This window comes from Carex rostrata, chromosome 18 (assembly GCF_964058835.1).
Source record: "Carex rostrata chromosome 18, lpCarRost1.2, whole genome shotgun sequence".
Taxonomy (NCBI): Eukaryota; Viridiplantae; Streptophyta; class Magnoliopsida; order Poales; family Cyperaceae; genus Carex; species Carex rostrata.
This window is the reverse complement of record NC_135935.1, coordinates 9,091,864-9,112,865: the sequence shown is the minus strand read 5'-3', so window position 1 is coordinate 9,112,865 and position 21,002 is coordinate 9,091,864. Positions and strand designations below refer to the sequence as shown.

The 21,002-nt window shown below is 36.2% G+C and overlaps 2 protein-coding genes across 4 annotated transcripts; both read left to right on the top strand.

The window, feature by feature from the left end:
- The first annotated feature begins 3,635 nt into the window (after nucleotides 1-3,635).
- LOC144569080 (type II inositol polyphosphate 5-phosphatase 15-like) lies at nucleotides 3,636-11,934 on the top strand. Its single transcript, XM_078319262.1, has 12 exons — nucleotides 3,636-4,830; nucleotides 5,196-5,448; nucleotides 5,540-5,761; nucleotides 6,691-7,288; nucleotides 7,800-7,924; nucleotides 8,439-8,526; nucleotides 8,855-9,020; nucleotides 9,314-9,351; nucleotides 9,648-9,918; nucleotides 10,656-10,779; nucleotides 10,922-11,282; nucleotides 11,454-11,934. Exons 1-12 carry the CDS (start codon nucleotides 3,879-3,881, stop codon nucleotides 11,808-11,810), a joined length of 3,555 nt encoding a protein of 1,184 aa, XP_078175388.1. The 5' UTR covers nucleotides 3,636-3,878; the 3' UTR covers nucleotides 11,811-11,934.
- Nucleotides 11,935-12,573: 639 nt separating this feature from the next.
- LOC144569761 (rab escort protein 1-like) lies at nucleotides 12,574-18,347 on the top strand. 3 transcript variants are annotated; one of them, XM_078320232.1, is made up of 10 exons: nucleotides 12,574-12,858; nucleotides 13,695-14,374; nucleotides 14,867-14,989; nucleotides 15,275-15,374; nucleotides 15,671-15,709; nucleotides 15,906-16,125; nucleotides 16,448-16,523; nucleotides 16,825-17,044; nucleotides 17,735-17,818; nucleotides 18,103-18,347. In XM_078320232.1, exons 2-10 carry the CDS (start codon nucleotides 13,704-13,706, stop codon nucleotides 18,193-18,195), a joined length of 1,626 nt encoding a protein of 541 aa, XP_078176358.1. In that variant the 5' UTR covers nucleotides 12,574-12,858; nucleotides 13,695-13,703; the 3' UTR covers nucleotides 18,196-18,347. The 3 variants fall into 3 exon arrangements, with proteins under 3 accessions (XP_078176358.1, XP_078176357.1, XP_078176359.1); XM_078320231.1 differs by having other exon boundaries at nucleotides 12,574-12,976; XM_078320233.1 differs by lacking the exon at nucleotides 12,574-12,858 and having other exon boundaries at nucleotides 13,719-13,878; nucleotides 13,980-14,374.
- The last annotated feature ends 2,655 nt before the right edge of the window (nucleotides 18,348-21,002 follow it).

The window sequence follows — 21,002 nt, the reverse complement described above, 5'->3', positions numbered from 1 at the left end:
TGGTTCGATCCCGATAGTTTCTGAAAGTTGCAGTGTATTTGTCATGAAGAATCTAAAATCTATAGAGATCGAATCATTATTTGGTTCTAGTAGGAGCTGTAAAATCCATAGACCCTCCTCTCCTTTTTTTTTCTCCTTTCATCCTGAGCCACCATTGAGAAGAGACTAATGAGATTGAATCAATGGTTGGGTCTCATTGTTTGTGTGGTCGTTAGTGTGATAAATGGTGAATATCAGTGGAATGAAACTATTGATTCAGTTCCATCCATATATCAAGATAAAAAAAATTCATCTAATTTCTAACAAATTATTTTTTTAACAAATTATAAAATGGCCTAACAACTTTCCAAGGAAAGATAATTAGGCCTTTGTATAATTAAGGCATTAAATAAACCGACAAAAGTGACCTCGTTATATATGTGACTTTTTTTTTGTGGTTGGGGAAGAAGGTACGACTCACTAGCGTGTCATGATTGAGAGAATTCTAAAAATAACAATGTAAGTTCAAAACTTGAATTACACGTACTCATGAATTAATTCGCTAATATTTCAACTATAGCAGCATTAGATATGAAAGCTTTGCATCGTCAACACATGCACTACAAATTTTTTCAACGATTGATATGCGAAAGAGACCACCATAACATTATCTTATTTAAAGTATTAATTGTCTAGCTAGCTTTGTCTATGGTTAATTAAGTGTTTCTTCTTTCTATTTTTGAATTAGCAAATTAAAGCAAAGGTTTCAAGTGTAAACGCGCTCGTGCTTTTTAACTTCTTTTTTTTAAGGTCTATGTGTCAAACATGATAACTTCATTTTGAAGAATCCATATTAAAGTTTCAACGAAAACACCGGCCTAATGTTGGAAATTAAATTCAAACAAAATGATTGTTCTCCAAATCTTAATTGCAACTTAATTAGATCGATTTTAATCACATATACATGATAGATAACTTATTCATTCAAACGGTGCCTAAAAAAGTTCGGCTCTTGTTAACCATTCTCAGAAAAAAAAAAAAACCTTTTAGTTCGGTCTCTGTTACCAGAAAGCTAAAGAAATCTCAAATCATACAACTATCATCTCTTAATTTTATTTCAGTGTTCATAAATCTTTAATTAAGTCTAAATTTATGTAAAATATTAATCATGCATTTAATTTCAACCTGTTTAAAGTGAGCCATAAAGAGGATAAATGGATGATTGAGATTCTATGCAGCACTGACATAATAAAACAAATTAACAATATTTATCATAGACTTGATATTAGGTAAAATTAAAAAAATTAAAAAAAATACAGTTAGCAAACATCAAGATATAAAATTATATTTTTAATGCGATTTAGGCTAATATACTTTATAAAGTATGGATCGTTCTGTACTTCACATAATATATAGAATCTCAGCTTTTAAATTTAAATAACCGATTTAAATTGCATAACATAATTTTCATATAAAATCTTCTTGAAAATCAAGTTTAACATAAATTTTATATCAAAATTGTAAAAACTTAAATAGTGAAACTACAGTACTGCTGTGAACAGCACATATTGATTTCCATATATATCTCTATTTAGTATTTATAAAGTCTAAAACAATCAATCTGAATCATTCAACATGATTGATCACCATATAAAATGTACTTGTAGATCAAATTCCACAATTTTTAGAAATTTTTACTATTAATTTGAATAGATAGAAAATCCTTTGATCTAAATATTGTACACCGTTCAAAAGTAGCATTTCTCTACTTACCTAAAAAAATAGTAAACAAATTATAAAAAAATGTAAAATTTAATATGCAAGTACATTTTCATATAGAAATCATTTTGAACAGTTTAGATTAACTATTTGAACTCAATCTGCACTATGCATAGTATCATAGCCTCACCCAAAATTTAATATATTTTTACCAAAATTATCATGCATAAAACAATTTATTTTAAAAAAAATGTATAAACACATATATGTCCAAACCCCAACATGCTGAGGATCTAAATCTGCTACTCTTTTCACAGAAAAGTAGAAACATGTTGAATTTTTATTAACAATTTAGATTTCTTATTTGTTTTTCTCTTTCTATTGAGATTGTAATATAACAAACAAATTTGAACTGTTAAAAAAACATTTGAATAGTTGAGATGAAAAAAAAATCTACTTTTTTTTAAGAGGATCTAAAGCAGCATATTTTTTTTTTAAAAATAAAATAAAATGAGGATGACGCCCTTTGTATTAAAAATGAGCAGCAAATTTGATTCCGTGTGCAGTGTGCTAACCTTAAAAAGTAAATTAAGTCCATAAATTGTGGAAAACAAAAAGATAATAACAAATTAACAAGTAAGTCCATAACTGTAACTGTAAGGCCGGATATGCAAAACGGGACAAACAAGGAAACCGTCCAACTGCCTTGGAATTCGCAACCTCTGAGATATCTCATATTTTGCGTGACTTTTTGGAGAATCTCAACCGTTCAAATACATTGTGCACGAATCACAAAGCTCAAATAATAGTGGACCCCGAATAGGCACCGGACACGTCGGTCACGCAAAATATGAGATATCTCAGAGGATACGCACTCACTGCTTTAGCCGTCTCAAAATGGACCACACAGCCCCACCAAATGCAACCATCTCTGTTCATCAAGTGCAACAACATTAATTTAGGTAGACCTGGACTTGGTGGAGTGGAGCTGCACTATAACTCTATAATTAATTAATTATTTTAACTAAGGACAGCCTTCAACTTAAAGGATGTTAATCCGTACACATGATTGTTTCCACACATGATCTGGCGCTCCTTCATTGGTTAACAACCTGGAAGCCGACTAACAAATTAATTTTATTTTAAAGTAATATGATCATACTTTATGTTCAGGCTTAAATTATTGTAGCATGTTGATATTTCTTACAATTTTTAAATTGAGAATTATGTTAATTGAATTTTTTTTAATATATGAAGAAAATTATCTCGACTTGAATAATTTTCCTAAGTGAATTTTTTTATGCTTTGCACATAATTTGTTTTTACAAAATATTTTCAACCTGAATTTTAATTGCCATTATTTCTGTTTGATAATATTGTTGTTATTTTTATTTATGACAAGTGATTAAGCCTTTTAAGATCTTAATATATTTTGTTAGATGGGCATGCATTAAATATTTGATATTTTCAAAATTCAAATCAAATATTTAACGTTTGTCTCGTTAACAGAGACAAAGTCAGATTAGTTTACACAATAATCAAAGACTCAATGAGACAAACAAGAATATAAATGCTCAACCATCTTTGTTATATTTTTCTTTTACAGAAATTTATTTATTTTTTAAACATTATAAAGAACAAATACTAATTTATGAGTGATGAAAACATTAAAGTACATGTATAGTATAAGAAAAGAATATAATTCAATATGTATATAGTTACTTACAAAAAAAAAAAAAAAACTTGTTCATAAGTAACCCACCGTACTTAGAAAGTTAAAAGTTATAAATTTACATGTAACATTAGGACACATGTTGAACATGTTTCGGTCATTTAGAATTTGAGACCAAATTTGATGTGGATTGATTTGGTGGAGTGGCAATGTGGTATGATCTGATCTCGGCCTATAAGTAATACCTGGAACAGGTGTAGGAAACAGTTGTTCTTTCCCTCGTCTAACGGGTGGTCGGGTGGACTGGGATTCCATCTCTCTCTCTCTCTCTCCCGCGTAACTCCCCTCTCTCTCGTTTCTCTTTCTCTCCTCTCTTCCTTCCTTCCTTCCTTCGTCGTTCCCCACTCCTAATCCCCAATTCCTTTGACCTTCCCTCCCCATTCCCTGCCTGATTCAAACCAATTCTCTCCCAAATCAGATACAACTCTTTCTTTTGCATTCACAAACCATGGAAGAAGATGAATCCGACAGGCGCTCCTCATTTACCACCACCACCACCACCACCTCCGACACCGACACGGCCGCCTCCGACACTGTGACAAAGAGTACCAAAAACAGAAATAGCACCAAAAATAACACTAACCCCGCAACTCCCATCCATTCTCCGACTCCACCAAATCGCAAGGCTATCTCCTACAGCCAACCTCTCTCCAACTACAACCCCCCAGCCCTCGGCCCCGCCCCTCGCCGCTCGTCCCACCGCAAACACAGTCTCGACGACGACCACTCTCTCTTTTACCCCCACTACGTCTCCTCCCCTCCCCCTACCTTCTTCCCCCACCACCCCAACATCCCGCCTGCCCACCATTCCCACTCTATCAGCGGCAGTGGTGGCTCTCTCACCTTGGATAAGGCCATTTCTGAGTATGGTGGGGCCCCAGGCACTCTCCCTGAATTCACAGGTGGTGGTGGTAACACAGGGATTTTTCGGGTCCCGGTCTGTGCAGCTGTGCACCCGACCCGGCCACCGTCCTTGGAACTCCGCCCGCACCCATTAAGGGAGACCCAAGCCGGGTCATTCCTTCGGGCCCTGGCAGCCAATGGGAACCAACTGTGGGCCGCTTCTGAGTCGGGCCTGCGCATGTGGAACCTCTCTGATATGTGGGGCCCACGTGCTGGTGGTGTCAGGAGAGGAGATGAAGATACTGCCCCGTTTTACGAGACGTCTAGGACCTCTCCTGTTATTTGTTTGGCAGTGGACCATGCCAGTGGTTTTGTTTGGAGCGGGCACAAGGATGGTAAGATTCGGTCGTGGAAAATGGATGTGGGGATGGCCTCGGGTTCGGGTCTTGAAGACAAATCAAGTAATGGCAATGGTTGCAGGAGTCATTTTACAGAGGGATTTTCATGGCAGGCACATGCACGGGACCCAGTGTTATCTATGGTGATGACTTCATATGGTTGGTGTTGACTGCTCTGTTTACCAAATACTCTGGTTTTGTAATGACTTGAGCACATTAGTTGGTTTAACACATTTTCTTTTATTCAAGGATTTGAGTACTTGCATAGGGCCATAGGGGTATAAGAGTTGTGTAAAGGGTCTCTGTTAAGCCCACAAGTTCTCCATTAACTTGCTAAGAGCCAAGTTTAAACAGCCAACATATATTGAACACCAGTCCAAATCTTTCTAAGTTGTCTGTAGTGAATATTATATATTTTCTTTTACAGTGAACTCTAAGAATTGGGAAATTGAGATATTGTATTTAACTATTTCTTCCAAAACAAATAAAAGATTAATTAATCTATTCCATTTTTTAATAACCAGGTGATATATGGACGGGTTCAGAGGGAGGGTCTATACGAGTGTGGCCTTGGGATGCCATAGTAAAATCCCTCTCTCTAACAGTGGAAGAGACGCATATGTCAGCGTTATTGGTTGAAAGATCCTTCATCGACCTAAGGAACCAGGTCACTGTAAATGGCATATGTCCTTTACCAGCCTCAGATATCAAGTTCATGGTGGCAGATAAATGTAAATCCAAAGTCTGGACTGCCACCGGTCTCACCTTTGCACTTTGGTATATTTCTCATGATTTCCTCTGCATAGGCCTACAAACAATGCCTCAAAAGGCTCTAACAAACCAATGCTTGCTGAATTTTTTTTATAAGGGATGCACGTACGAGGGAGCTCCTGAAGGTGTTTAGCATAGATGGTCGAGATGAGACGAGGGTTGAGGCTCTGCCACCACCTAACCATGAATCTCAGCCAAATTTAGAGGATGAAATGAAGATGAAATTCATGGCGGGTACCGTTTCGAAGAAGGAAAAATCAAATAACTTCTTCCAACGCTCTCGAAACGCTCTGATAGGTGCAGCTGATGCTGTGCGCAGGTGTGTATTTGAGGTTTTGAACAAATGGATGAATTTTATTTTTTTCTATGTATAATGCTAAGGTGCTAAGGTTTCTAGTAATTAAGTAGACGGGTATTTGAGGAAGTATAACATGGCAGATACCTGTATTAGTATGTACTGGAAATTACAGATTGACTGCAATATGATCCGGTTTGTCCTTAGGTGTTTAACTGCATAATTGAGGATTGCAATTTGAGGTTCCGTTACGACTTTATTGGAAAATTAAAGCTGAATTGCACCCATCAGTTGTTTAGAATTTAGTATGTACCATATGTGGATTTATCTAGTAGCTTGCTAATCAGATTGGATCCTTGTACTAATGTATACTGTGTTAGTCTGGTAACATACCTTCCTAGTGGTTGAATATGCCAACTGAAATAGTTCAAACGGGGGTAATGCAACCTTCCGAATGGTTCCTAAGCAAGCTAATTAGAAAAAGAAAAGGAATGTCTTAACCTGATTCAATTAGGATATTAATATTTTTTTATCAGTATTGAATTATTGCATTTGGTTGAATTTGGTCAATCAAATTATAGAAGACGATTTAGCACTGTATCATCACTAGTCCGTGTGCAACATTGTTGCCATGTAATCAAAATAGTCCCATTTTGGTGCTAGTTCACCACTTCAGGCGCTGCCTCAGCACTTTGCATGCATGCACCAAATTATCACTAGGGACTCCATCACATGAATGTTATTAATCTAATGGAGGTTGGGTATAAATGAACTGTCTGCAATAGTTCAACAGGCAATTGTATCAGAAAACAAGTTTAGGGATTCAATTGAACCAACAAGTTCAATAGATCATGGGTCAAAAGCAGAATTTCTTTTAAAAGTAAGAATCCATTCCAATGTATCAACATAGGACCCATTTAATAATTAGCAATATCAATACTGACCATATATAGGGCTGCAACTAAAAGCGCTTTTGTGGAAGATAACCGAAGAATTGGTGCAGTATCAGTAGGGCCTGACGGGACGATCTGGACCGGGTTCACAAATGGATCACTTGTCCAGTGGGATGGGTCTGGAGCCCGCTTACTAGAGGTTCAATATCATGTGTCTTCGGTCCAGTGCATCTGCTCCTTCGCCGATCGACTGTGGATTGGTTACGCGAGTGGAACTATTCAACTAATAGACCTGTTAGGGAATCTAATGGGTGAATGGGTTGGGCACAGCTGTCCTGTGATTGCCATGGCCATAGCTGGATCTTATCTATTCTCTCTGGCCCACCATGGTGGGATTCGTGGGTGGCACCTGACATCGCCAGGGCCTGTTGATGATATTTTGAGAAATGAATTAGCAAGAAGGGAAGTTGCATATACAAAAATGGAGGAAATTAAGATTTTGGCTGGCACTTGGAATGTAGGACAAGAGAAAGCGGGCCCTGACTCGCTTATATCCTGGCTAGGTAGTGCAGTATCAGACGTTGGATTAGTTGTAGTTGGATTACAAGAAGTGGAGATGGGTGCCGGCTTTCTTGCCATGTCAGCTGCTAAAGAGTCTGTAAGTGTTACTTTCCTTTTTGCCTTGGTTTCATGTGCTTTGAGTAAATATGGTAACACTCTGTTTTCAGAAGGAAAAAAGAGAGGTAATTATTGTATATCCATGTACATTTCAAATTGGCAATTTACCTTGACTTCCTAACATTTTATTTAATCTCATGTGGAATCATGATGTTGGATTTTATGTTTACAACTCTTACGGGCTTCAAACCAATTGACATAGAAGAGAGTATGTCAGTATTAGTATTGATTAAAACCATAAACGTGCCAGCATGAACATGGTCTCTGCTCCTCATTTTGAAGTTTTGATACTAACCAGACTCTATGCTATCATCCAAATTCTAAAGCTAGACTTTTAGGTACTTAACTCTTTGTTCACTAGAAAAATATTTAATGTCCTCAGTCTCTGTTTTGAAATGATGGTTGTAAATATTACCTTCTCTAATTTGAAACTAATGCAGCATATTTTCTTTTGACTTTCATAAATTAATATTCATTTATTAAACACTTAGGTAGGGCTTGAGGGTAGCAACAATGGGCAATGGTGGTTAGATGCCATTGGAAGAACCCTAGATGAGGGTACGACATTCCAGCGTGTTGGTTCTAGACAGCTTGCTGGATTACTAATTGGTTCTTGGTACCTTCTCCCTCTCAAATTGAGTAGTTTGGAATAATCATAATTTTTAGAATTCTTATTCAGTGTTTAGTCATCAAGCTATTTCTAAAATTAGTAATCAAATACATTGGTGATTGGGAGTGTTGATTTGGGATAAATAAACACTATATTATGTTTGATTTAGAACCCAGTCCATATTAAGTGTTTAGTTTGGACAAAATGTCAATTTAATATACTCAACTGTCATGCAAGTTGCAAGTGTTAATCAGGACAGCAGAACAATTAAGGGTACTGTAATATATTTGAAATACCAATTTCTATTTGAACTAGCATTAGCCTTAATTAATTGAACTGACAACTTGATTAGTTGAATGAATGAACATGTAATGAAAGAGTAAAATGAGAAACAATGAGTCCTGTATCAGTACGACGAGCCCAAGTGAATTTTCTTAGCCAGCTAGGACATTCCCAACAATCAAAGGTATAATTTTAAATTCTTATATGCATGACTTTCAATTTTGAAAACCTTATGCAGGGCAAGGACGAACCTTCGACCATATATTGGTGATGTTGATGCGGCAGCAATTGCAACAGGTGCCCTGGGGCGAACAATTGGCAATAAGGTACTATATGATATGTATGATCACAAAGTTCCTCATTATTTAGTACTGGTGATATTTCATGCATGTACTAGGCAGTACTGGTACATGCAGGCCTTGTCTTGCTTCTTTTTCAACTAAGGTTTAATACAGAGAGCATTGCTTAATTGAGGATTGAACATAGTTGCACGGAATTTTTTCAAAATTCTTTTGATCCTGCCTTAGACAACTAAAAACTATGCTAGTTGGGTTCACATATTTTAACATACTAGAAAGTCAGTATAGTAATTCCTCATAATTAGAGACAGGATAGCTTTTTAATTAATATGCTAAGAATTTTTTCCATGCTCAGGGAGCTGTAGGCCTAAGAATGAGAGTGTACGACCGAACTATGTGTTTCGTAAATAGCCATTTTGCGGCACATCTGGAAGCGGTTAACAAAAGAAACGCCGACTTTGATTTCATATATCGGGGCTTATCCTTCAGCAGACCTTCTATTGGAGTTCAGGGAACACAGGGTCTGTCACATTACATCCAATTGGATTTGTTTGTTCATTGAAATCTTTTATATATTTATATTGGTGGTCATTTTTCTGTGCGCATTTTTCAATGAAAATTTATGGCAGAGTTTCTTGGCTATACTCTACTTTGCCATGATTTGTAGGACTACACGGGATATTGACCCAGATGATTAACAACAAAAAAATAATCCTTTTCATCATTGATATACAGATTGATCTAATGGGAACAGAATTAACGGTCAAGAATTGAGAATATATTTTTCTAACTTGATTTTCATTTTTGTATACAGCTGGTGCTACGTCAGTGCAATTGCATCGAGCAGTAAATGTAAGTGCATCTGTTGATATGTTTTTCCCCTTGGAATTGAATACAAATTGTGATGCATCAAACTATTGGCTAGGCAATATAAAATGGAAACTAAAAACTAGAATCATTGAATGAAAAGAAATTATAAGATAAATAGAACGAGATCAAATCTCTGTTTCTCTTAAATAATGTTGGAACTAGCAGATTACCATTTCTTATAGAAAGAAGGCCTTACCGACAAAACACCTGTAATCATTCCTTTTGTAACTTCCACTTCCAAGCACCGCACATGTCCTAATAACTATTGCAACGCACAGACAAATGGGGCCCAGTCAGAGAGTACAGGAATGCCTGAGCTGTCAGAGGCAGACCTGATTGTCTTTATGGGGGATTTCAACTATCGGCTCCACGGCATCACATATGACGAAGCGAGAGACATGATTTCTCAGAGATGCTTTGATTGGTTAAGAGATAAGGATCAACTTAGGGCTGAGATGAAGGCCGGGAGGGTCTTTCAAGGGATGCGTGAGGCCCAGATCACCTTTCCACCTACCTATAAGTTTCAGAGAAACGTACCTGGTCTTGGAGGTACTTTGTTTATTCTTCCAGTTCTTTAATCTTCTATTTGTTAGTTATGACTTATGATTATGACCCCATGCTCCTGCCGTCTTTTTTTTTAGTTGGAACAAATTGTATTGTCCAATCAATCAGGGGCTTAAAGACATAAGCAAACCAATCCCCTAAATTGGCAGAAGTCCCTAGAACAAGTATGAGACAGGTGGCTATGGGAATAAAATAATTCTATGTCACAAGCTTTTCAATAGCAGCATATTAAAAAGTAACATATTTTGTGGTAATATCTTATTTAGTAAATATTTTGCAATAAGCAACATATGAAGTTTAATTTATAATGACAGAACCAATGTTTTGCTGTATTATTGATATTTTCAGCTTTATAAAAGTAAGAAATTTGATCTTATAAATTGTAGGGATATCATGGTTTATCAGGAGGGGCTGATCCAGGGGTTTAGGGGTCAGTAAGCCCGCCCCCCCCCCCCCCCCCCCCCCCAAAAAAAAAAAATAATTGAAAAATTGTAATTTTACCCCCATCAAACTTTATAACATGCATCAGTACTTTCCAGCCTCTAAAATTATACTACACTAGATTATCCAGTCCCCCAATCTCAAGTTCCTGGCCACGCCTCTGTTTATAAGACGTTATATCATACTAAAAGCTAAATGGTATATAGCCCCCAACTGCTAAAATGGCACTATAAGATATCATGATATTAATTAAGGCTAATATGTCATATTAATTTATGTAGGGTACGATTCAGGAGAGAAGAAGCGTATTCCAGCTTGGTGTGATAGAATATTGTATCGTGACAGTCGTTCTATTTCTGTGGCTGACTGCTCGTTAGAGTGTCCTGTGGTTGCTTCAATTACACAGTTAAATACTAAGCACCTCTCGTTTTTCTTTATTGATCAAATATTGTCTTAAGATGAATCTTGACTCGCTATATACAAATTTTCACTATTCGCTCTGGTTCATGTTTACTGCCTCAACTCGAAGAATTTTTAATCTTTCCAGATATGATGCATGCATGGATACAACTGAAAGTGACCACAAACCTGTAAGGTGCAAGTTCAATGTGGCGATTGCACATCCAGATGAATTAGTTAAGCGGCAAGAGTACTGGCAAATAATCGAATCGGATGAAAGGATTCGGTCTTTGCTACAAGACACCTGCAGTGTACCTGAAACAATTGTCAGCACAAATGACATCATCCTGCAAACCAAAGGGACGACCATCCTCAGAATAACAAATAAAAGTGGCGAAAGGATTGTCGTGTATAATATCATTTGTGAAGGTGTGGGGATTGTTAAAGGCGATGGAAATGTCTCAGAGCTCTCTTCTAGGGGTTCCTTTGGATTTCCCACCTGGTTGGAGGTATAAAACTAGTTTAATCTTAGATTAATGATTTCATTTTCAAAAGTGTTTGATGTAGATTTTTACACCATTCTAGATATGAATTAAATTCTGGTAGATGCATAATAACTTTTCGTTATTTCTTATTGTTTATTTTATCATTCTAAAAGTTGTTGTTACATTTTACTACAGGTATATCCAGTAACCGGTATAATACAGCCCAACCAGACAATAGAGGTAACAATCCATCACGAGGACTTTTACACAAAAGAAGAATTTATTGATGGTATACCACAAAATTGGTGGTGCGAAGATACAAGGGACAAAGAAGTGGTACTATCAGTTAATATGACTGGAACCAACTCCACTGACACAACAACCCATCGGATCAGTGTCAGGCATTGCTACTCATCTAAGGAATTGTATAATAATAAGACCGATTTAAAAGGGACCCCTGGAACGAACCAGAGGAATGTTTTGCAAAGAACTGATATAAACCCATCAGAGGGCTCATCGGTGCCCGAGTATAGCGCACTGAGAATGCTTTGACGAAGTAGAATGAAAGTGTAAATTCACAAAATTGTTCTTTTTTTTTTTTCTTGTGTACATACTGACTATAGATGAAGATAAGCGGCGGACTCATATTATAATGTAAAATAAAAATATAAAAATTTGGAAAATGGTATAGAGAGTGTTGTGTATTCTTAGGGGACTGAACTCGTGTAGCTAGTGTGCTAATAGTTTTGTGCTTTAGTTTTATTTTTATTTATAAAGCATTAATTTTATTTGTTGCATAAAGTAGCACCTGTAATTTTTTTTGAACTCTTAAGAGTTATTTGAATTTTGATTTAGTGTTACCTTGACATTTGAAGTGGCGACTGTGTTTAATCTCAGGATCTTTGAGAGTAGAAATGAAAAATGTTTGCCATCTTGGAACAGGTCGACAACTAGGCCTCAACATCAACACCACATGATTGGTTGGTGAGCTGCTACCTTTTATGTTGGTAATTTCTCACGGAGGCGAAGCCACGTGTCTACTCTGGTCCAATTTTTTTTATTAAAATATACTTCTTTGGTCATGTTTTTTTTTCTTTTCATTTTTTAAGTATTACGAATCTCCATAAAAGTTGTTTGTTATGCACGAATCTCAAAACAAATAAAAGGTTGGATTTGGAATCGTTATACCTTACAAGATCGTAGCAGATTTATTTCCTTTCATTTCTAGTCACAAATTCACAATGGCTGTAGGCCTGTAGCTTTTATGTTATGATGTTATGTACTAGGCTAGGTATTGCAAGACATCTCAGGTGAGGAAATTTTGTAATCTAATTCTCTCTGCGTCTCGCACTCTCCTCTCTCCTCTCTCCAGTTGACAGAAGTCCAGCCCTCCGTCTCTCAAAACAGATCCACCGAGTGCCACCAAAACGGGTAACGGATCGCTCTCCAGCTCTCCAGCCCTCCGTCTCTCACTCTCCTCCGCCTATTCACCCATCGGTGCCTCTCCTTCCATCCCAGCGCGTCCTTCAATAAAACTCAAAGCCGGCGCTACTGGCTTGATGCTTCTGACTTCTGATCAATAGTGTCAGGAAGCCGAAACGTGAGTGTGTTTTCTTTCTTTTTCCACTTCTAAAGCATTCCTTTGCTCTGTGTTGAGCTTGCTGTTGTATGTGGGTTGAGCCACTCTTTCTTGTACGCTGTGAATTGCTTGATCTATTGTAAGCCAACGCTCATTGCTTGATCGCTTGTACCAATTTTATTTTCTTGTTTGACGTCCTTGTGAAATTTAACAATGAATTGAACCCCCTTTTTCTGTTGACTGTGAACCAAATTGATGGTTGCACTGTTGAATTGAACAATGAATTGATGCTTCAACTGTTTAATTTAACCCCTTTTTTCTGTTGCTTGTACCAATTTGCTGTTCTGACACTAGTGCTGGCAGCTACCAGTGCATTCTGGTTACTGGCACACTGGATTCTTCTATTGAATTTGTATATTTGAAAAGATAGAGGGGTACTGTACAAATATTAGTTAAGCTTAAGTTTAGAGATACTTGTATCTACCAATTTCTTAAATCAAACCGAAATGTGAGTGTGTTTTCATCTTCATCCTTTGTATTCTGTTGTATTCTTATTTTAAAATTATATATGAGATTATGCAAAGCTATGTTTGTGAGATTATGCATACAAATTTTTGAATTCTTATTCCTGTTGTGAGATTTTTGAATCAGTGGATTTTAAAATATGAATACAAATGTTTGTATTCTTATTCCTGTTGTGAGATTATGCTTCCAAATATATATGAATTCTTATTTTAAAATCCGCATATATAAGTCCGCATATGCAGCCATATACCGTATATGCAGTATGCGGTGGCCTTCCGCATACCGCATGAAAACCGCATTTTATAACACTGGATACATGCTTCTCTTTTCAGGATCAAGGCATGGCGGAGATCTCCACCTCCACCAACACAACCGGCTCTGACAACTATCCCATGATCGATCCCACCTCTTTTGACCTCATAATCTCTGGCACCAGTTTCTCCGCCTCCCTTCTCGCCGCCGCAGCCTCCGTCGTGGGGAAGTCTGTCCTCCATGTCGACCCCAACCCTTTCTACGGTTCTCATTTCTCTTCCCTTCCTCTCCCCTCTTTTCTCTCTTATATATCCTCTTCTACTTCAACTCCTAACCTCTATTCCCATGTTGAGACTTCTTCCCAGCCCCTTCCAGAGCCTTCTAGAAGCTTCCTAGTCGACCTCGTTAGCCCAAGAGTTCTCTACTGTGCGGAGGAAACAGTAGATCTTCTACGTCGATCTGGTGCAAACCACCATGTAGAATTCAAGAGTGTAGAATCTAGCTTAGTATACAGGGATGGCAAGTTGTGCTCCGTGCCTGATTCAAGGCAATCTATATTTATAGATAAGAGTCTAGGGTATGCAGAGAGGAGGCAGATTTGGAAGTTTTTTCAACTGGTACAAAGCCACATTAAAGTGATCCGTTCTGGTGCCACTACTGAGCCGAGTGAGGGAGGAGGTGTGATGATACCAGAGGAAGATTTAGACATGCCATTTGTTGAATTTCTCAAAAAGCAACGGCTTCCACCTAAGATTAGAGGGTATGTATCTTTTCTTTGTTATTTCTGAACTTCACTCTCTATAAAATTAATTAAATCGACATTCTGAAATTTTTTCTTTGCAATTTGCACTGCTGTAGAATAATCTGGTATTTGTGAAGATCAGACAACATTTCTGATATATTGAAATTAGGACCAACAGTGTTTGGGTTTAAGTCAGGCTCAGTATATCAAATCATTGCTTTGGCTATGGGCATTTATAGCAGTCACTCCAATGGCATTATTACCAGTGCATACATGCTTCAAATTGGTTTTCTTGACTTAGTTTAGTCAAATTGTGTGCACTTTTTTGAGTTAAAATGTTGTGTTCACTTAAAACAGAATAATTCCTTCTACATTGATACTGTTTACGATTGGGTGATGTTTGTAGACTAGTCAATATTGATTCTTATTTGAGGAAAATTAGGGGGAAAACATATTTGAAGTTGCCGAACTTGCTAATTGCTTGTGACTTATTTTCAAAAATCTATGTAGGCTTGTGTTATATGCAATTGCTATGACTGATTATGAGCAAGACAATGGTGATTCCTGCAAAAGGGTTTTATCAACTCGAGAAGGGATTGAGGCAATTTCTCTCTACTCCTCTTCCATTGGGAGGTCGGATGAAAGTTTGGACTTACCTTTAGTTTCTATTTTGTGACATGCATAATTAAATTTCCTCGAAAATCCATTTATCGGAGCCATTTACTGTGAACAGCACCACATTGCTCATTTCCTTTATTTTTCTCAAAAAGCCCCAAACGTGACCTTTCTTCCTTGTTTGCTTAGTGATAAACCCTGAAAAAGAGGTAAACAAGATACATGTTATGTTCTGAAAGGGTATGTGTAGCATCCTATTCTTTCAGGGGGTATGCAGAAGTAATGTTTATTTTGCTATTTCAGGTTTCCTAATGCAGTAGGAGCTTTTATATACCCTATGTATGGCCATGGGGAGTTGCCTCAAGCTTTCTGCCGTTGTGCTGCTGTCAAAGGTGCTCTCTATGTAAGATTCTCTGCTGAAAATTAGGTATGTACCTGCGATAACCTAAAGGCTGGTACATGGTGATGTAGAAAGGTTCAAAGGACTAATAATTAAGAACAAGACCCAACTAGTGGTGTTTGGATGCAATGTGCAAAACATTACAAAAGTTTTTGGTGTTTTCGTTGATTCTCAAATATTATAAATGTTGGGTATACTTTTGCAAGACGGTTAAGTCCTTAAAGTAGTTTGCAATATAGCCTGTTCCGGTTGTGTTTTCTTTTCCCTATTTTAATGGTTCTCATGTGTCATTTTTCTAGGTCTTGCGCATGCCTGTCGTTGACATCCTTACTGACAAGGTATGCTAATATCTCACTTTTGAGACTTCAAATAGTACGACCCTCGATAAGCGGTTAAGCCTAGATAAGGTTTCTGAAAATTAAAGAAGCACTAGCTGTATATACGCATGCCATATCTTTACATACCTAATTAGTATAGCATCACTATCCTTCTTTATCCATGACAACTGCAAATATTTCTGTATATACCACACAGGAAAGCTCCAAGTACATAGGTGTTAGGTTGGAATCTGGGCAGGAAATATTCAGCTCTAAGCTGATTTTGGACCCATCATGCCAAATTCCAACTTCAATTATACCTCGCGAAAACTTAGTTTCGTCAAAATTACCAAGTCTGGTTGCAAGAGGAGTGTGCATTACAGACAGATCCATCGAGTCTAATTTAGCAAATATTTTGCTTGTATTTCCCCCAAAATGTAAGACAAATTCCTTCTCTTAATCATATTTTGTCTTTTAAGTCTCAGTTCAATAGACCAAAACCCTAATGAATCCCTCTTAGTGCAATGAAATATGTAATAGTCTGGTTTTGTACTCTGAATTCCAACGCTTCATTCAATTAGCCCACTAAGTATAGAAAAGAAAAAAGAAAAAAAATCCAACTTTTGGCCTTTCAGTTATGCCTTGCCTGTTAGGTAAATAATGGGTGTTGGCAATGATTTGTCGGTTACTCTACAATATTTTCTATCATGTTCTGCATATTTTATTAGCTTAATATACTTTGTGTTAATTTCAATACAGCTCTACACCAGGAGCAGTTGACAGCAGTTCGGGCTCTACAACTTAGTGGGAATGTCGCTGTTTGTCCCCCTGGATTGTGAGTATAATATGTTGAATTATTTGATTTCTTTCTCAGAAAAGTCAATGGGAAATAAAAGGGAAAACACATTTACAGTAAATAATGGAAGGTACATCCAAATAGTCTAACACTGAACCTTGCAGATGTACTACTGGTACTAAAGCAAAGTCTGTACATGTACTACATTTCCGCCATTTTTTTTCTGTTATCTCCTTTCCTTTTCTTCTCTCCCATCCATGTAAAGAAGAATTGGGTGAGTGAAGTGATGCTTTTACTTAGTACTGAACCTGACCGTTTTTACTACTTTTGATCTGTTCAGCTTTATAGTTTATCTCTCCACACTGTGTGAAGATGCTGTTTTGGGGAAAGTATACATAAATTCAGCCATTAAAGCACTTTTTAATAGCATTGAGTTATCGAGTCAAAGTGTTGAAGCGCAGCCGAAGGAGGGAGGGAGTGTAGCAGCACAGACAAAGGAGGAAGGAGAGACAAAGCCGACTCTTTTATGGAGCTGTACCTTTGTTCAGGAGCTTAGAGAGGTACGATGGTGTCCTTTATGGGTTTCTTTCCCATATTACATATTTTTTTCATATTTGCAAAGACCATCCAACATTTCTCATATCGAAATACCTTTATGTTTATTTGCAAATTGGTACGTTGTGTCAGAGTTTGATGATATCTCCTGCTACTATTTTTGCTTCACTTTTTTCTAAGCCAAATTGGAAAGAAAAAGCAGCCAGGTATTTATATTGATTTGAAACTTTGCATAAAAAGTGAGGAAGTATTTTGTTTGCTTGATATAACATTGATATGACTGTGTGCTTTTGCAATGACATAAACAAGGCTGGGTGTAATTTGTGAAAATGAGAAATGCTCATGCAGATTATAACTATGTGAAAACTTTTCACAACTTCCAAATAGCTCCTTTTTGGATCTAAGCATTGATATGTTCAAGGTAGAAGTACTTGCAGGCACCTGAGTTCACTAAATCAGATAAATTCTATAACAGCTCACAGTTAATTAACTGGCAAAGAACTAAAAACATGAAAAGCAAAACAATTGCCAGCTTTAATGCTATTTAATAAATGGATTTTTGTACTAGGTCAGTACAGACCAATTTTGGTGTGCTGTTACCAGCTATGACCGGTACTGTGTGAGGGTAGTATGGTAACATTGGTTTCGATAGATATGTCCCTCTAGTTTGCTAATGAAAAGCATGTTTATCTCAGGCTTCGTATGATGATGCCATGTCAATTTGCCCTATGCCTGATGCAAATCTTGACTACCAAAATATATTGAGTACTACTAAAGAGGTACTCCAAAATCTACTGCCATTGCTTAACTAAACATCATATGCATGTTTCAAGTTCTTGCTGTTGTGTAAGATAATTTTTACAAGTCGTGAAGTATTTTACAGCTGAGAATTCAATATTCTTTTCTAAAAGATTTTTAAATTCAGTTAGGACTATTATGAATCTCTAGCTAGCTCTCCCCTCCTCCCTGCTCTAAACAAAAGAAAGAATAAATAAATAAATAGAGTTAAACTGGTAGTGTAGTTCAATACTTCAATTTGATTTTTTTTTTTTTTTTTGTGCAGTTATTTCAGAACATGTACCCAGGTGAAGAGTTTATACCCCAAAACTCAGCACCAGATAACAATGATGACGCAGATGAGGGATCACCAGAGTAGTGTGTAACGTGTAACATTTGTCTGGTGCAATTCATTTTGCATCCAATCATGTACTATAGAGTATAGACTAAGGCTGTGACTTTTTTTTTCTGGTCTGCTTTTTGTTTGGTAAACATACATTTATTTTATGGGCCCTGATAATTGGCTTTCCACTCTCAATCTCCAATTATCTCTTTAATTTTATTTGTTCAATATTGTCCACATTTTTCACAATCTACAAGGAATTTTGCGAATTTAAAATCACGAACGTCTTCTATACAATTTTACCTTTTAAATGAGATCAATGATGACATACTTTCGAGCTCGTTATCACACAAGTATTTATACCTCGTCATTTAAGTATTTATGCTTAGTATTTTTCACATATGACACTACTGACATTTAAAAGTATTAATATCAAGTATTACAAGTATTTATATCTATGTACTAAAGTATTTATACCTATGTGGTCAATTATTTTTGTTAGAGAAATGTTGATGCAGGGACGATTGGAGAATGTTGATGCGGAGATGCGGGGTCCGTGATTGAGGATAAATACTTACAAGTATAGATATAAATACTTGCACGATGAGGTATAAATACTTGTATGACGATGAGCTCGATAGTATGTCATCATGGATCTCATTTGAAATATAAAATTGCATAGAATATGTTCGTGATTTTAGATTCGCAAAATTCCTCATAGATCATAAGAAATGTGGATGACATTGAAAAAAAAATCACCTCTAAAAACGTGTATAATTCTTCTCTCCATGTAGTTTGAGTGACCCCCTGATATAGTCATATCAAGTTAGACATGCAAGTATTAATATCTTAGTTTACAAGTATTAATTTATTATCTTTCAAATATTTATACCTATGAATTTAATTAAACTTGGAATATCACAGTGTTTTGAATAAATTTAATTAAACTAGTTAGTTAAGTTAGTTTATGAAAGTAAAAATCTATTTAAGAGATAGGGGGGATGATGGGGAGATGAGGAGATGCGGGGTCCACGATTGGGGATAAATACTTGCACGATGAGGTATAAATATTTGTGTGACGATGAGCCTGAAAATATGTCATCATGGATCTCATTTGAAAGATAAAATTGCGTAGAATACGTTCGTAGTTTTAGATTCGCAAAATTCCTCATAGATCGTGAGAAATGTGGACGACATTGAAAAAAAAAATTTACATCTAAAATATGTTTAAGAGATGAGAGGATAATGGGGGGATGGGAGTAGGGGGATTCATATAATTATTCTTATTTTATTTAAGACTTAAATCTTTAATTCTTTAATAAAATTCAATTCAGAAAAAAGTAATGTATGAGGCTATTCTCATGTCATTCCGGTTTTAATTGGTTTATTGGATTTGAATAGAATGCTATCAAGATGAGTTGTGCGTGTTTTCTTACTAGTTCATTTTCCAAATTTGCCTCTACATATGCAAGGTTTTGCTTTTATAATTTGATTAATGCAAACCTTGGAGTGTAGATTTTTTCTTGCTCTAACCCTGCAGTGTAGATCTTTTCTTGCTCTTTTCTTGCTCTAACCCTGCAGTGTAAATCTTTTCCAAATTTGCTTTTATAATTTGATTAATGCAAACCTTGGAGTGTAGATCACAAGACTTGAGGTGTAGATCTTTTCCCTTCCCTTTTCTTGCTCTTCTAAAATCCTCCTTCTCCGGTGATCTCCGGTCAAAAAAAGTTCAAAAAATGAATGCATTAAAATTAATTTAACTTAAGAACACCCTAGGTCTACTCCTGAAATTCAACCAAAAATAACCTTGAATACCTTGCAAGATGCCTTGAAACATCATGATCTCGTGGGTCAAACTTTTTAAGATCTCATATGTTTTTTCACTAGTATTTTTAGATAGTCTATTATTTCTGTAACAGTTTAGCGAATTTTATTTTTACAACTAATCACAATGCTCCCAAATATTGTGATCAATGACACCCATACATTAAGTATATGTAATACTACTAAAAACAGAAACAAAATAAATTAAGAAGTATTTAACAATTTGAATCAAGCAAAATTATCTTGTTCAGATATCATTAATCCCTTAATTTTTTAGTTTATTAAAAGAGAAAAAGGAACAAAAATGAATGAGGGATTATGAACTCGGTAATTAGTCTAGTGTGTGAATGTTGTTTTATATATGTGGAAGAGATGGAGGTACTAAAAGGTAATTTTATATATGTGGAGGCATTTCTACTCAGAAAGAGGACAATATGAAAACTAAAATCCAGAAAGAGTTATCAGAGAGAATAAAGTTACATATTCTCTCCCTTCAGCTATAACATTATACTGGCTAGGATTGTGTTGAGAGTGAAGTGAAGAAGGGCAATTTTTGTCTGAATTTATATGCTTTAAAATTGCTTTTTATCTTTGATTGTTCTTCAAGTTTTTATCTGTAGTGACCCAATTGAATTAGGGAACACTACAAAGAATTTGAGGAGCAGGTGATTCAATTACAAGAACTGGTCCTTGAATTGATTGATGCCATTCAACGAAATCAGAAAGATTTAGGAAGAAATTGAGGGAGAATTAAGAGGAAAATTAATTAAGAAGAAGAAACAGATAGAAAAGGAATAGATTTTCATTTAATTGCATAACAGCATTCGTTACAATCATCAGTGTTTATAAGCTGAATTCACAATGGACAATACACAATAATAATTTTTTTTCAGCTTCAGCACCTTCAAACATCTTTGGGCTACATTATTGTCTATAACGGCTATCCGCCTTTATCTCTTCATCCTTCCTTAAAAACTCATGTGGCTAATTGTGTAGGTCGGCCCTGACATATTTATTGG

Bases quoted from the DNA above. Each gene is read 5' to 3' on its own strand.
- LOC144569761 (XM_078320232.1), top strand. From the start codon at position 13,704: ATGGCGGAGATCTCCACCTCCACCAACACAACCGGCTCTGACAACTAT. The intron at 14,990-15,274 runs GTCGGATGAAAG...TTGCTATTTCAG, and splicing joins TACTCCTCTTCCATTGGGAG to GTTTCCTAATGCAGTAGGAG. The intron at 16,524-16,824 runs GTGAGTATAATA...TGATCTGTTCAG, and splicing joins GCTGTTTGTCCCCCTGGATT to CTTTATAGTTTATCTCTCCA.
- LOC144569080 (XM_078319262.1), top strand. From the start codon at position 3,879: ATGGAAGAAGATGAATCCGACAGGCGCTCCTCATTTACCACCACCACC. The intron at 4,831-5,195 runs GTTGGTGTTGAC...TTTAATAACCAG, and splicing joins TATGGTGATGACTTCATATG to GTGATATATGGACGGGTTCA. The intron at 9,021-9,313 runs GTCTGTCACATT...TTTTGTATACAG, and splicing joins TGGAGTTCAGGGAACACAGG to CTGGTGCTACGTCAGTGCAA.